The sequence below is a fragment of the Hemiscyllium ocellatum genome, chromosome 28, assembly GCF_020745735.1.
Source record: "Hemiscyllium ocellatum isolate sHemOce1 chromosome 28, sHemOce1.pat.X.cur, whole genome shotgun sequence".
Lineage (NCBI taxonomy): Eukaryota > Metazoa > Chordata > Chondrichthyes > Orectolobiformes > Hemiscylliidae > Hemiscyllium > Hemiscyllium ocellatum.
Window position 1 is genome coordinate 47136794 of NC_083428.1, and position 15498 is coordinate 47152291.

The following is a 15498-nucleotide window of genomic DNA, read 5'->3' on the forward strand; positions in this document are numbered from 1 at the left end:
GCTACTTACAACCGTACATGGAAGTTCTTTTTTTACTCTTGAGGTGCGTTGAATGTTTGTTGCATTGATGCCTGCCTATAGTTGAATCAACATTGCCTTGCAGTTTGTTTCACCCTTACTCTTCTTTTGTCCCAAATTCCACATTTGAATCTGGCCATTAGGCTTCCTAAGTCTTGTGACTGATTAAGGTAACTTATTCCTCCTTGGCCTTCTTGACCCACTGGCTACCTATGATTTGTTTTTCTTTTTGTTATTTCACAGGATGTGGGCATCACTGGTTAGACCGGCATTTGGTAATCACTCCTAACTGCCCTGGAGAAGGTGGTGATGAGCTGCATTCTTGAACCGCAGCAGTCCACCCAACCTGCACAAACCTGGACTGTGGAAAGAAATTAGAGCACCTGAAGAAAACCGACACAGACACGGGGAGAATGATGAAACTCCACATAGACAGTCACCCAAGGCTGGAATCAAACCCGGGTCTCTGGTGCTGCGATGCAGCAGTGATAACCACTGTACCACATTAAACTACTAGAGGGAAAAAAAAATCACTGAGAGTGTAGCTGACCACTAGAATTGCAGCAATTCAAGAAGGCAGCTCACCACCACCATTTCAATATAGGAAGTAACTCTGGACCTTGCCAGTGATGCTCATGTCCCAAGAATCTTTCCTCAGAAACGAGTATGGGTCTGATTCAGACTGGATGACTTTTTGACTTTAAATACTATGATCTCTTCAGGTATCACCTCATTGCTTATTTTACCCTGTTCAGTATCGCCACTATCTCTTGTTTGTGACATTTGCAACATACTGTTTGGTAACACCAGATGCACAATACTTATTTAGATCCTCAGTTGTGCCCTGTACCTCCACACTAACTCCTTTTCACACCCTAAATAGATCAGCACGCAATATCCTTTCAATTTTTAAAAAAACACCTCTCTGCTTTTTATATTCAGCTTGGCGTCATATTGAATCATAAATCTGATATTTATCAAAGGACTTGGTTTCTGTTTAATTTACAGTTTTCAGGATTTTAAGTTTAGAATGTGTTTCCTATTATGGTTGTCTTGTATTACAGGTGTGTGTTTGCACACATGGTATGTCTGTGTTTGAATTTGGATAAAATAAGTGCTTCAGAAGATTTGTTGTTTCTTCCTGGAGGTGTGAGACTTGTACCACAGCATGCAATTATTTATTGGCAGAGGGGTTCAGTCTGGTCTACGTATGGGTTCTGAAGACCTTATAGTTAGAGCAAGGGAACTGCAGTGTAGCTCTAAAGACTGCCCACCAAAACCAAGTTAAGAGAAGTAAGACAATGAAAGTATGAGAAATATATTTAAAATACATAAAAAGTTGATAAGATGCTGAAAATAAAACTTGAAGGCAAAATGGGTTAAAACAAATCATTGGCAGAGTTGAAAGAATTGAAATTTCAACCACACTGTCACCAAGTGTCTAGGACCTCCAGTTACGTAGTAACGGATTATTTTTTACATGGGAAAATGCCATACTGCATGTTTACATTGTCTCAACTACAAAACTGCAGAACAGGGACGTCAGCAGGAGGTGCTTGCATGTGCAGGATTTCACTTTAATGAATGTTGTGGAATGTTAAGTACAGTCGGTTCTTATATAATGAGATAGTTCTGTTCTTGTGTGATCTCGCGTTATAAGATTAGCCGTGCTATCTAATCTAATGGGGCTGAAATCACGTTATAGCCAGTACAGGTAAGGAAAGTTCACATTCCACAAGTAATAGTCTAAATTCTTCAATCGCATTCAAGCCAGTTTGTGCTGAAGAAGCACATTTTCACAGAACTGACTATTACAGATATGAGCATGTGGCATGTTGATTATCTTGTTGAAAAAAATAATGGTTGGTATTAAGGGAATTGGTGCCAGTTGAGAGGAGCCTTGTGCTTTTTTTTGCCTCTGTTGAGAAACACTTCTGCAATAGTATCCCTGAGCTTATTGCCACCTTTTTCTTACTCCTCCTCTGAATCACAATGTCACACAAATAGAATTCACGCCATTGCAAAATATTTACTAGTTTCAAAATGACCCAGCACAAGATGAGGGTTTCTGGCCATTATTTGGGAAAATCTAGTTGATTTCAGTGTAACTCCAAGCTTTGCAAGATCTAAACTACAAGATTAGCAACAGAACCCAATATCAAAGCAGCTTCAGTATTGACTGGAATTCATTGGGTGATTTTATTGAATCACAGAATTTTGACCTTCAGAAAAGTTTGCATTGTAATCTTGTTAATCTGTTCAAACAGTAACCTCAGTTATGTCTTTATATACAATAGACAATGTGATCTGAAACTTTATAAGATTATTTATTACCGTGATAAATATCACGAGTGGATCACTGTATCACAAGTGTAATGATTTGTTCTGGAAGTGAGTGAAGTGCCTAATAAAATCCCTTATTTATCTGAGCCAATAGTTTACATTAGTCTGGCTTCTGTGAATATGGAGTAAAGTTGGTGCATACTGCTCACTTAGGGTATAAAATCGGTTTTATAGATAGAAACTGATTTTTTGAAAAGGTACATGTGAGAATTAGGAATTGAAGTCTATCGCTGTAGTTTTATTCTGGTCTCTGAAAGGTCTCAGTTTTTCTGCCATTGGCACCTGATGAAACTCCTCAGTAGAGTAGGCAATAGGTTGACAGATGAAGTACAAAATGAAGAAGTGAGAGGTTTAGTACTTTGGTTGGAAGACTAACCAAGGGTGGCACGGTGGCACAGTGGTTAGCACTGCTGCCTCACGGCGCCTGAGATCTGGGTTCAATTCCTGACTGTGTGGAGTTTGCACGTTCTCCCTGTGTCTGCGTGGGTTTGCTCCCACAGTCCAAAGATGTGCGGGTCAGGTGAATTGGCCATGCTCAATTGTCCGTAGTGTTGGGTAAGGGGTAAATATAGGGGTATGGGTGGGTTGCGCTTCGGCGGGTCGGTGTGGACTTGTTGGGCCGAAGGGCCTGTTTCCACACTGTAAGTAATCTAATTAATCTAATCTAAAGCAGGATAATTCTTAAGAGTCATTCATGCTGTTGTTTCAAGAAACTTATGTATACAGCACTCATACAAGTTAAACAGACAGCATAGAGGCACCAAACAATAAGACAAGCAGCATGTTGATCCACATTGCAACAAAGTTGCAGTGCAAGAGTGAAGTCTTATTATAGTTGTTCAGGGATTTGGTGATTTACACATGGGATACAGTGTGCAGACTTGCTGTCATATTTAAGGAAGGATATACTTGCATTTTGAACAGTAAAGCAAAAGTATAATAGATTGAACCTTTGATCTCTGCCCCAACCCCAGTTCCCCTTCTAGGCCCCACCTTTTTGGTTTTCAGGCCCCTGTATACCTCATAGGATGGGTAAACATTAAAGGAAATGGCCAGGTTTTCGAGGAGATGGGCAGACATGGTAAAAGTTAATTGGATTTATCAAGTAGTCCACAAGTTTTGAGGTGAGAGTAGGAGAGCAGCAGAGAGAGTTATTTAAGAAAAATTATTTACAATAAAAAAAAGCTTTGGTTTTGCTTTCCATGTGTTCCTGGAACAATAGGCTGTTTTAGGAGACGAAAGCAGAGTTGAACAGTGTTTTAAAAGATCCAGTCAGATCTGGACTATTTGTCTATCATTTCCTTTCAAATCTGTGTCCCTTGAACTTAGGGGAGTGGAGATGACAGCTGTACCAGGGATGATAGGGACAGAAATATTAAGATGAACAGAAGGCCAAAAGCCAGAAGTTATAAGTAATTTGGGGATTGCTTTTTCCTGGGGGTGGATTTAGAGTAACGTATGGTGGGTGAGGGCAGATCATTTGACCAAGAGTGGTACAAGAAAGTGATCAGATTATCTGTTGTCTGTGATTGATATGATAGTATTAGCATGAACACGAGGTAACAAAGTCAAGGCTTGATCGTTCGTATTGTTTGGGATATTTAACTGGAGGGAGGTAATAGCATGAGGATAAGAGTGCAGCGAAATAGAGAGAGAACATGATGAATTAAATCGAAGCCCTCGTGAATAAAAAATTGTTTAGTCCAGTGGCAGAAAGGAACAATCTACCCTACTTCTCTCTTCCACCACCCCCCCCCCCCCAAACCTTTCTCCTCTCACCACCTCCCCTTGTATTCCCTTCATATCCCAGCCCTGCTCCCAGCTGTAGTGCAGTGGTATGTTGCTGTTTATAAAACTTTGCTTTCTTCCAACTACTTGTGGAGCAGTATCACTGTTGCTTCACAAGCTGAATTCCACTTATCACTCTTGCCCCATCCTTGCTATGGGGAGGGTGTGAATTCAGCTTTGTGCTTGAATTTTGAGAAATAACTCAGACCCTGGAAGGTACAGAAGGATTGACCATGTGTTCTCTGCACTGTATCTACAGCCCTCAAATCCAGATCCTTTTGGTACTACTGGCTCGGGACAGTTTGGAGGGCATGGATTCACTGATGACCCTTTTCAAAGTAAACAGGATACACCAGCACTGCCCCCAAAGAAAAGTGTACCCCCACGACCTAAAGCACCCCCTAGTGGTAAGTTGAATTGGCTCATTGGTAAGTATGCATTTGATTGCTGTAATCCCCCAGCATAGACATTAGCTAGTTTTTTTTTCATCATGTGCTATGCTTGTTTGGCTGTTCAGTGTGCTTTTTTAGAAATAAGTACTGGCATGCAACCACAAAACATGTGCAGAGAAGTTAATGTCTTTATTCCAATAGTACTTATTGAAATCCCTATTCTATACCATCAAATCTTCCCTATGCCACTACCATTCTTTGCGTATAACAACCGCACCATTGCTTTCATTCCCATCCCACTCTTTCTCTCTTTTTAATGTTTTGGTATCCCCTGCCCACTCCCATTGTGGAGTACTTTATGAAGTGGTTTGCCCAAAATCTGTTCACCTGCACCAATGGGATGATAGTTGGTCAATTAAATATTTTGAAACTTTGCTTTGACATTTGGTACAAAGCGTGCCTGGTCATTGTTCCATAAATAAGCCCACCAGCAGGCACCCCTTTAAAATGACAAATAGCAACATTCTGACCTAATAAAAATTGTCGACCATCATAGATAGGACAAGAGAATGTCATAAATCATTAAAAAGCAGAAATTAAAAAAAAACAGTAATTCCTTTCTGTTCAGTTATGCTTGATTATGCTTCTGCTTCTTGCAGCCAGTTTCACAAGGTGCCTAGTTAACAGTTTGCACTAATTCTGAGTGAGGCAAACTGGTTAGGTGTGTATGTTTTCATCTGACTTCTGGAGTGTCTGCTTATCTTTTGATGTGGAAAGTGGACTCTGAGCCGGAAAAGAAAGAAAATATTGTTAAAAGTATCTTCTTGTTGATACTTGAACACTTGATACAACAAAACAATATTAGGTTGTGGATCCATGGAGAGACTAGAAAACTTAAGTAATTGATTTCTAGGCTAGCCATTAAAAGGAAGCAGAGACACCATGATAATCTTTTTTATGTGGCAAATTGCTATGGTTTACATTTCACTGCTAGAAAGGGTAATGGAAACAGGTTCATTCTCACTTTCGAAAGATATTAAATGCTTGAAGGGAAGCAGTTGTGTGATGATGCAGAAAGCACAAGGGAATGGCGCTAACTAGATACCCGTTTCAAAGAGCAAATGCACACGATAGTCTGAATACCTGGTCCCGTTTAGTATCAATCTGTGAAGTATGTTTAAGTAAGATTGGAGCTCACATGTACCAGGTAATCTTGAATAAATTATCCAGCATGATAAGTGAAGCATGAATGAACTCCACAATCGAAGCGCAATGAGAAAAGAAAAAAGCAGGAATAAAGTCACTTTACAGGAACAGAAGTAGGGCATTCAAGGCTGTTCTGCCATTTCATTATACAGAACAACCTTGATTATCACTACAAGGCTGGCGAGGAGTATTTTGTTCAGATAATTGATTGTTCAGATAACAGATGGGCAGCATGGTGGCTGCTGCTTCACAGCACTAGGGACCCAGTTTCGATTCCCGCCTCAGGCAACTATCTGTGTGGAGTTTGCACATTCTCCCCATGTCTGCATGGGTTTCCTGCAGGTGCTTCAGTTTCCTCCCACGATCCAAAGATGTGAGGATTAGGTGAATTGGCCATGCTAAATTGTCTGTAGTGTTAGGTGCATTAGTTGGGGTAAATATATGCGTCTGGATGGGTTGCTCAGAAGGTTGGTGTGGGCGTGTTGGACCAAATGGCCTGTTTCCATACTGTAGGGAATCTAATAAATAAATAAGATAACGTTTTTATGGGACTATAATACTTTTGATCGGATAATCTGAACTTCGGATAACCGAGGTTGTTCTGTATACTGACTGGTCAGCATTTTAATTGCATTTGCTCATCACAATTCTGTATCATTTAATGTTATGTGACATAATCTGACAAAAATCTATTAATCTCAGTTTTAAAAATGTTAATTGACCTGAGCACCTTTTTGTGGAATGTTTCAGAACTTTACAACCCATTATGTGAGGAAGTGCTTCCTAATGACCTGGTTCTAATTTTAAGACTGTAGTCTTTGGTTCCGGATTCCTCCATCATGGGGTAGATAGAGAGAAACTTTTCCAATCGAAATCTTTTATACAACTTTATTTAGAATTAATAAATGGCACAGACGTAATTACTACCAGAAGCATTCCCCAGCCAGGTTAGAAGCCTGTGGGATGAGAGAGAAAAGTGATTAGTGAAGGATCAACTCTGAGTGCTGAAGATTTATACTTAACAAAAATCATTTGAGACTATAATTTCTTTCCTATTCGACATAAAAAGAACTTCTAAAACTCGTTTTGAGGTTCTTTTGGGAAAGAGTCAATGAGGGGCAACGGTATCCAGTATTTGATTGATTAATTTGGGCACCCAAGTCTCCAATACAAAAATGCTTTTTGCACCAATAATCAGAATTAGATCACAGAAGATGCAGAGCTATCTGAAAATGAAAAAAAAATTATCTAATTCAAATTGAGATATTTTATCAGTGTGCCCCTATGAGCTTTAACTATGGGTTAGAGAGTGAAATAAATATGGGACCCGTTCAAGAAGTTGGTTCATTGCATTCTTTGACAATGCTTTTTCACTGTCGCTTTTACATGTATAGCATTAAGATGTCTGAAATGGATGAAACCTTCTGACATTGATACTATGATATTTGATTGACATGATCACGAGATTCTAAATTGAGCCATTTTGATTTAAAAAGGCTCTTTCCAAAGTCTTTGCATAATGTTTCAGGATAATTTCAAATACTTGCTATACTTGCCAATGGCTCAATGGTTTTTACATAATTGGTTCTGAGATGGGTATGGACAAAGAGGGATGGGTTATGGAGGCGCATGAAGAGTGTAATGGGGGATACTGATGGGGCATGAGAGATTTGAAGGGTATGAGAGGAAGTGTAGGGTCGAAGGAGCTGAGAGAGTTGAGAGCTTGATATTGATCTTGACAGCTGGACTGAAGTCCAAATAAATAGAGATAGATATTTCAGCCTGGCAGAATTGCCATTCGCCTGTTTCCATTGTTGCCTGGGCATTGCATTGGAAGTGACGAAACAGACCCCATCTTGCACCTGCCTACCCTCTTGCAAAGGAAAATATGTTGGCCAGGGACCTCCTTAATGGAAGCGGGCTCTGGAGTCAGGAACTTTCTGAAATACTATTGTGTGTCTCCTTCACAAAGGTCCAAATTGAGATGTTACTTAGTACTTGCCACTGGAATTATCAACTCTGAGAGCTGGAGATTTGTACTTAGCAAAAATTATTTGAGACAGTAATTTCTTTCCTGTCTGGAAATCTGCTTCGTGGAGGTAGGCAAATGGCCACCCTGTTAATTATTTGTGTCAAATAATTTTATAGAAACCTTTATGTTCTTTTGCAACAAATTACAACATTTTAGTTGACTTCCTCATCACTTGTTGTGTCTCACTGCTAGCATTTTGTGATTATTATATCAGGACCCAGATTCCCCTCTATCTCTCTGTTCTGCAATTTCTTGCTGTTTAACTCGCACATTGCTTTTCTGTTCTTCCTACCAATGTTTTTCCTCATTTTATTCTAGTTTTCGATTGTTTGCCCGCTGATTCAACCTATCTGGATCCCTCAATAGTTAATATTTTGAGTCCAACATAGCTCCGTTGGACTCAAAATGTTTACTATATTTCTTTCTCCACAGATACTGGCTTATCTACTGAGTTTCTCCTTTATCTAATTTTTATACAACATCTATAGGTTCCCCTCTGTTCACCATACTTGTTACTTCCTCAAAGGATTTCTAATAAATTAGTTAAACACAATTAACTTTTCAGAAAATCATATTAATGATTCCTAGTTACATTGAGATTTTTTAAATGCACTGCAATGACATTCTTAATAATAAATTTATTTAGAAACAGTCGTTAAGCAGCTGGTCTGGAGTTCCCTATGTTCTGTCTCCTTTCTTGAACAGAGGAGTTACATCTGATTTTTCTAATCTTTTGAGACTTTTCCAAGATCTTGGGAATTTTAATAATTAAAATCAATACTTTGAGACAGCTGTTAAGAGCTAGTTAAGAGTGGCTTGGGTTTTTTTTCTGAGCTGACTTTCAGTGGGTCACCAACAAGTATGGCTGCGATAGAAAAGTCTCATCTTGATTTGTACTCATTTCCAAGTCGTACTGTACATTAAGACATAGTAAGCTTAAATATATGTTAAGTTCTCATCATTTTTCTTTAATATACTTGGTCTTTTGCAATGTTCTTAAATGCAGCTATTGATAGAAATTGTGTTCCTTTTTCAAATCTTGTTTGGGGATGAGAACGGAAATGGGCATAGAATGGCATTGCTAAAACGAAATTGGAAAAAGGATGTGAAAGAGGAAACCTTAATATTTGTGTGTGAACGAGAGCATGCTTTCCAAAGAAAAATACAAAACGGCCACAAATACTTTGCGTAATTGCTTCTCAGTACTTTCCTATTTGAATCAATGTTATGTTTTCTTTTTATCCTTTATCAATGTTTTGTTCTAGAAATCTTAAAGAACCTTTCAGTCTGACAATTTTTTATAGATGGTGAGCAGATCTCTCAATCTGTGTTGTCACAAAAAAATTTAAACTGACATTTGCAAACATAGTTCATTGCTGCCGTACAAATTTAAGAGGGAATTGAAGACCTTCAAAATAACGATTGTAGAAATATCATTTGGAGTATCATGTATTTTTTAAATTTATTGAATCAATGGAAGTGGGGTGCACTGGTGTTGGTTATAGAGCATTCTTCTCCTCTCTCTTTATTGGCTTGTGAGCATTGCTGGCAACTTATTGTCCATCTCTAATAGCCCTTAAGTTGGTGGTAAGCTGTTTTCTCAAAGCAGTGTAATCCATATGTTATTATTTTGTACTGATACATGCAAATTGAGATGGGTGCAGTGGTTTTAGAGAGAGTTTAAGATTTATAGAATCATTGAGCATGAAAACAGATCCTTCGTCTAACTAGTCCACACGGACCAGATTCCCAAAATAAACTAGTCCTACCGGCCTGCATTTGGCCCATTTCCCTCCAAGCCTTTTTTATTCATGTACTTATCCAAAAGTCTTTTAAATGTTGTAATTGTACCTGAATCTACCACTTCCTCTGGCAGTTCAATCCACGCATAAATCACTCTGTGTTAAAAATGTTGCCCCTCATGTCCTTTTTAAATCTTTCTCCTCACCTTAAAAAATATGCACTCCAGGTTTGAACACCCCCTTCTTAGGGAAAACATCTTTGCTATTCACTTTATTTATGTCCCTAATGATTTTATAAACTTCAATAAGATCACCTGTCATGCACCTATGCTCCAGTGAAAAAAGTCCCAGCCTATCCAGCCTCTTTGTATAACTCAAACCCACCATTCCCAACAACATCCTAGTAAATGTTTGAATCCTCTACAGTTCAATAGTATCCTTATTGTAACATGGTGACTGGAACTGCACACAGTACTTCAGAAGAGGCCTAACCAGTGTCCTGTACAACCACGACATGTCCCAACTTCTATACCCATTCGGTCTGGGCAATGAATGTCTTCTTATTCACCCTCTCTATCTGAGGTGCAAATCTGTACTGAACCCCCTAGAGCTCTGTTCTACAACACTACCCACAGCCCTACCATTAATTGTATAAGTCCTGCCCTTATTTGTTTTACCAAAATGCAAAACCTTCTATTTATTCAAATTAAACTCCATCTGCCACTTCTCAGCCCACTGACCCAATTGATCAAGATCTCTTTGTAATCTTAGGTAATCTTCTTCATTGCCCACATTTTGGTGTCATCCACAAACTTACTAACTGTGTGCTTCCTATATACTTATCCAAATAATTTATGTAAATGACAAATGAAAGTCGGACCCAGTACCGATCCCTGTGAAACCCTGCTGGTCACAGGCCTCCATCACTATTTTTTATTTCCTATCTTAATGCCAATTTTGTAACCAATTGGAAAGCTCACTCTAAATCCCATATGATTCAATTTTACTAATCAGACTACCATGCAGAACTTTATCAAAGGCTTTACTAGAATCCCAAGTAAACAATGTCTACTGCTCTGCCCTCATCAATCTTACTTCCTCAAAAGGTTCAAGCAAATTTGTGAGACATGATTTGCCTTGCACAAAACCATATTGACAACCCCTAACCATGTCTTGTCTTTCCAAATACATGTAAATCCTATCTTTCAGAATCGTCTACAACAGCTTGCCCACCATTGATGTCAGACTCACAGGTCTATAGTTCCCATCTCCTTACAACCTTTCTTAAATAAAGGCACATTAGCCATCCTCCGGTTCTCTGGCACCTCATCCGTGGTTATTGATGATACAAATGTTTCTTCTAAGGGCTCTGTAACTTCCGAAAATGCCCTGGGATACACTTGGTCACTTCCCAGAGATTTATCCACCTTTATGTTTTCTAAGAATTCCAACACCACCTCTTCTATAATGTGAATTGTTTTCAAAACATCAATATTTATTTCCCTGAGTTTTAATGATCTTTACAGAGAGAGAAAATGCAGTAAAACCTGTGGAAAGTTCTTCTAAATCTGCTGACAGAATCAACACACGTATATGAGGTATGTCACTTTGTGAATGCAGCACCTAAAAAAGTAGTTAGACACAATGAAAAGGTAGTCCGTGGAAACTAAAAGGTAGCCCTGAAAATCAAAAATTAGCTCTTGAGAAAATCTCAAGGGGAACTTTTGATTAGGGGGTGAAAGGCAAGTTATTTTGACCCCTGATATTTCATCTCACAAAAGACAAAACTGTAGAGTTGGGAATTAGTGAGGAATTGAGGATATGGGGCCTTGATTTACAATGGGTAATGTTCAAATTACTGGAAGGTAAAGAATGGATGGGAGCAGATGTAAGCAAGTGGTTTAGGAGACAGAGTTTCCACGTTTCTCACCTCTTCGACTGGTGTTGTTTGACTTGTTCTCAAAAACTTCACACAAAGTAGCTGCTGGTGCAAAGCCAGGAGAATAGTCAATTCCAGGGCACCAATTTTTTAATAACATTTATGAAAATCATGTGGTCAGGGTGTCACATGATGAAACTTCCAGCAATGTCTCCATCAGAGTTGGCAGCCCTATTCCATCAGAGTCAAAATTAGTGGTACTGGAAAAGCACATCAGGTCAGGCAGCATTCGAGGAGCAGGAAAATCGACATTTTGAGCAAAGGTCCTTCGTCAGGAAGATGGAGGGATTTTGCTCGAAATGTCGATTTTTTTGCTCCTCGGAAGCTGCCTGACCTGCTGTGCTTTTCCAGCACCGCTAATCTTGACTCTAATCTCCAGCATCTGCAGTCCTCACTTTTACCTAGCCCTACTCCATCGGTATACTGGGGAATGATAAATTATAAACAGTCCCATAACCACTCCTCTCACACCTCAAATATTAACATCTACGACAACTGAATAAAGGGTGCCCTGTGTAGAGGTATAAACAGTCACCTTCTTCATCACTGATGCACAATGGAAACACTGCATACCAAATACAAGATACACTGCAGTAACTTGCCAAGGCCCATTTGACAGAATCCTCCGAACCTGTGAGCTCTACCCTCTAGAAAGGCAAAGGCAGCCTCCATGGTAACACCACCACCTGCATGTTCCTCTCCAAGCCAATCGCTTATCCTGACTTGGAAATATTTTGCCGTTCCTTCACTGTTGCTGGGTCAAAATATTAGAGCTCCCTTCCAAGAGGCTGTGTGTACTAACTCCAAATTGATTGTGGTGGTTCAGGAAGCCAGCTTACTGTCACCTTTTTGAGCTCAATTAGGATAGGCAGTAAATGTTAATTCACATCTCGTGAAAAAGTGCATGTCTGCAGGATATTCAATCCCATCAACCTCTTCACCCTGCTCTTGCTTGCTTCAGGTCTGATCTAAAGGATTCAAAATGCCAGCCCTGTTTCTCTCTCCCACAGATGCTGCCAGGTCTGCTGAGTTTCTTTGGCATACTCTGTATTTGTGTCAGTTTCCAGCATCCACAGATCTATGCTTTTATTGCAGGTTCTTTTGACATACATTTTTAAACGTAGAGTACTTCCGAAATGGGGGGTACAATTCAGCATAAAAAAGTAAAGAAATGTTTTAAAATTCACTCCTGTGTGAAAATAAAATGTTGATGCAGTGACAAGCCAATAGTTTGAGAGTGCGGCTATATTCACCAAATAAATGTAACTTATGTGTCATTACACAAATTTTGAGTTCTGTTAAAGTAATTACTTGATTTGTTCATTTTGAAATGTCTACTCCAGTTGTTCAAGCAGCAGCTGACTTTGTTCTTCAGTCACAGCACAGGACTGAAAGCTTGTATGTATGAATTATAAAACCCAAATTTCTTGTCTGTTTCACTTTGAGGTTGCTCTCAGAAAAGGAGCAAATTGAACTAAAGAAGGTGGCAGTAAGCTGGCTTCCTGAAGTTGATACTTTGCAATTTCTTTGAGTAGTTTGACAGACAAGATTAGCTACGTGTAGTCTTTGAATGTGACTTTGAATCCCAGAGAAAACTGTGTAGTTTTTTTTAGCATAATATCTGGGTTACTCAGAGACTAACTGATAAAAATTGATTACAATGATTAGTCAATGACTTGATTACCATTCTTCCTAAATTTTCCCCTTTGATTTATAATCATACAGAAATTTGCTAAGTATTAGAACATAGAACATAGAAGGATACAGCGCAGTACAGGCCCTTCGGCCCTCGATGTTGCGCCGACCGAGTCCTACCTAACCTATACTAGCCCAATAACTTCCAAATGCCTATCCAATGCCCGCTTAAATGAACATAAAGAAGGAGAGTTCACCACTGATACGGGCAGGGCATTCCATGAACTCACAACCCGCTGTGTGAAGAATCTACCCCTAACATCTGTCCTATACCTACCACCCCTTAATTTAAAGCTATGTCCCCTAGTAACACCTGACTCCATTAGCGGTAAAAGGTTCTTAGTATCTACCCTATCTAAACCCCTAATCATCTTATACACTTCTATCAGATCTCCCCTAAACCTTCTCTTCTCCAATGAGAACAGCCCCAAGTGCCTCAGCCTTTCCTCATACGATCTTCCTACCATTCCAGGCAACATCCTGGTAAACCTCCTCTGCACTCGTTCTAAAGCTTCCACATCCTTCCTATAGTATGGCGACCAAAACTGCACACAATACTCCAGATGAGGCCTCACCAGAGTCTTATACAACTGCAACATGACCTCAGGACTCCGGAACTCAATTCCTCTGCCAATAAAGCCCAGTACACCATATGCCTTCCTCACAGCACTATTTACCTGGGTGGCAACTTTCAGAGATCTGTGTACATAGACACCAAGATCCCTCTGCTCATCCACACTACCAAGTAGCCTACCATTAGCCCAGTAATCCATCATCTTGTTATTCTGTATGCTGACTCAGTGGTTAACACTGCTGCCTCAGTGCCAGGGATCCGCGTTCGATTCCAGCTTTGGGCACCTGTCTGAGTGGAGTTTGCACACTCTTCTCCCTCTCTGAGTGTTTCCTCCGGGTGCTCTGGTTTCCACCCATTATCCAAAGATGTGCAGGTTAGATGAATTGGCCATGCTAAATTGCCCATTCTGTTCAGGGATGTGTAGGTTAGGTGCATTAGTTGGGGTAAATATAGAGTGATTGGGTAGGGGAATGGGTCTGGGTAGGTTATTCTTCGGAGTGTCGGTATGGACTTCTTGGGCCAAATGACCTGGAGGGATTCCATGGTTCTATGATACTAATCATAAACACTCAATACTGATTAGAAAATCATTTTTGGTTAGATAGGGGGAATGTCACAGGATGAAGTGCCTTGTCACAGGTTGAAGGACGTGGTGGTTGTGAAGGTTGAGGCATAGAATGATGCTTGGTGTGGAGTGCAAAACTATGGGAGGGTTCTCAGGGGGATTACTAGAGTTGGTGGGCAGTCATTGTTTAACATGATCCATTTTGTTGGAAAATATTTAGGACATTTCTCATGTGCAGTACATGCCTCTAAGTAATACTGGGAGCCAAATTATAATTTAATTTAATTACAAGCAGAAAGTCATTTCTTAAAAGAAAAGTCATTTTTTCACAGTAATTTGCACATTAAGTTATGATTGGTAAAAACTATTTTCTGTATTGAAGGAAAGAGCCTTCAATCCTTGGAACAGATATATTCAGAAAGAATTGTTCTAAGAGTACAATTGACCTGTTGTAGAAGTATATTTTAATTGGTTAGCAATTCATAATAAGATCCTGTGTGCATTTTATTTATTTTGACCCTTTAGTAAACAGTGGGGTGATCTTATCAAGTCCCCACTTATTTCATACTGAGGGCTGAGTGATGCTGTGTGGTTGCGGATGCTGCCTGAATGACACCCTTAATTTAACAGTTCTGCTTAGACATGAGGATGCGCTTTCTGCGGTCCAGACCATAGCATAGATCTGCTCACATTAAGCTGCACTTGTAATGGGTGTGTTCTTATCCGTTACTTTTGTTAACTTTTGGTCTGCATATGGCTTTGTGACATTAGAATTGTAATGAATGTCTTTTTTTTTATTCTTTTGAAGGCCTTTGGCCTGCTGGAGTTGGCCTTGGACCACTTTATTTGTGCATGTTGCCCCAAATTAAATAGAAAGGAGGCTGGTAATCTCCTATAGTGAAGGGTTTGTGTGGGTTGTAGTCAACCTCAGTAAACCAGAGAATATATGTTCAGGTTTCACCATGGCAATTTCAGTTTATCTTTTTATGAAAAATAAACATAATCAATAAAAACCATGAAACAGTCAGATTATTGTAAAACTCCTACTAGTGGAAACTCATTAACCAAAACAAGCACAAGGGGCACTGGAGAATCTCAGCAGGTTTGGAAGCATCTGTGGAGGGAGAAACAAAGTTAACATTTTGAGTCCAGTATGACTGTTCATTAATACGGGGCTAAAAATGTGTTGCTGGAAAAGCACAGC

The 15498-nt window shown here is 39.6% G+C and overlaps 1 protein-coding gene across 6 annotated transcripts in view; it reads left to right on the plus strand.

The window, feature by feature from the left end:
• eps15l1a (epidermal growth factor receptor pathway substrate 15-like 1a) overlaps positions 1 to 15498 on the plus strand; it is a 366481-nt gene that overhangs the window by 260858 nt on the left and 90125 nt on the right. For 5 of the 6 annotated variants that reach the window (XM_060846401.1, XM_060846402.1, XM_060846403.1 and 2 more), the window contains one exon: positions 4409 to 4556. The exons of the other annotated variant lie outside the window; for it this stretch is intronic. In XM_060846401.1, the coding sequence (XP_060702384.1) occupies positions 4409 to 4556 (148 nt within the window). The remainder of the gene's footprint in view (positions 1 to 4408; positions 4557 to 15498) is intronic. 6 annotated transcript variants of the gene reach the window in all.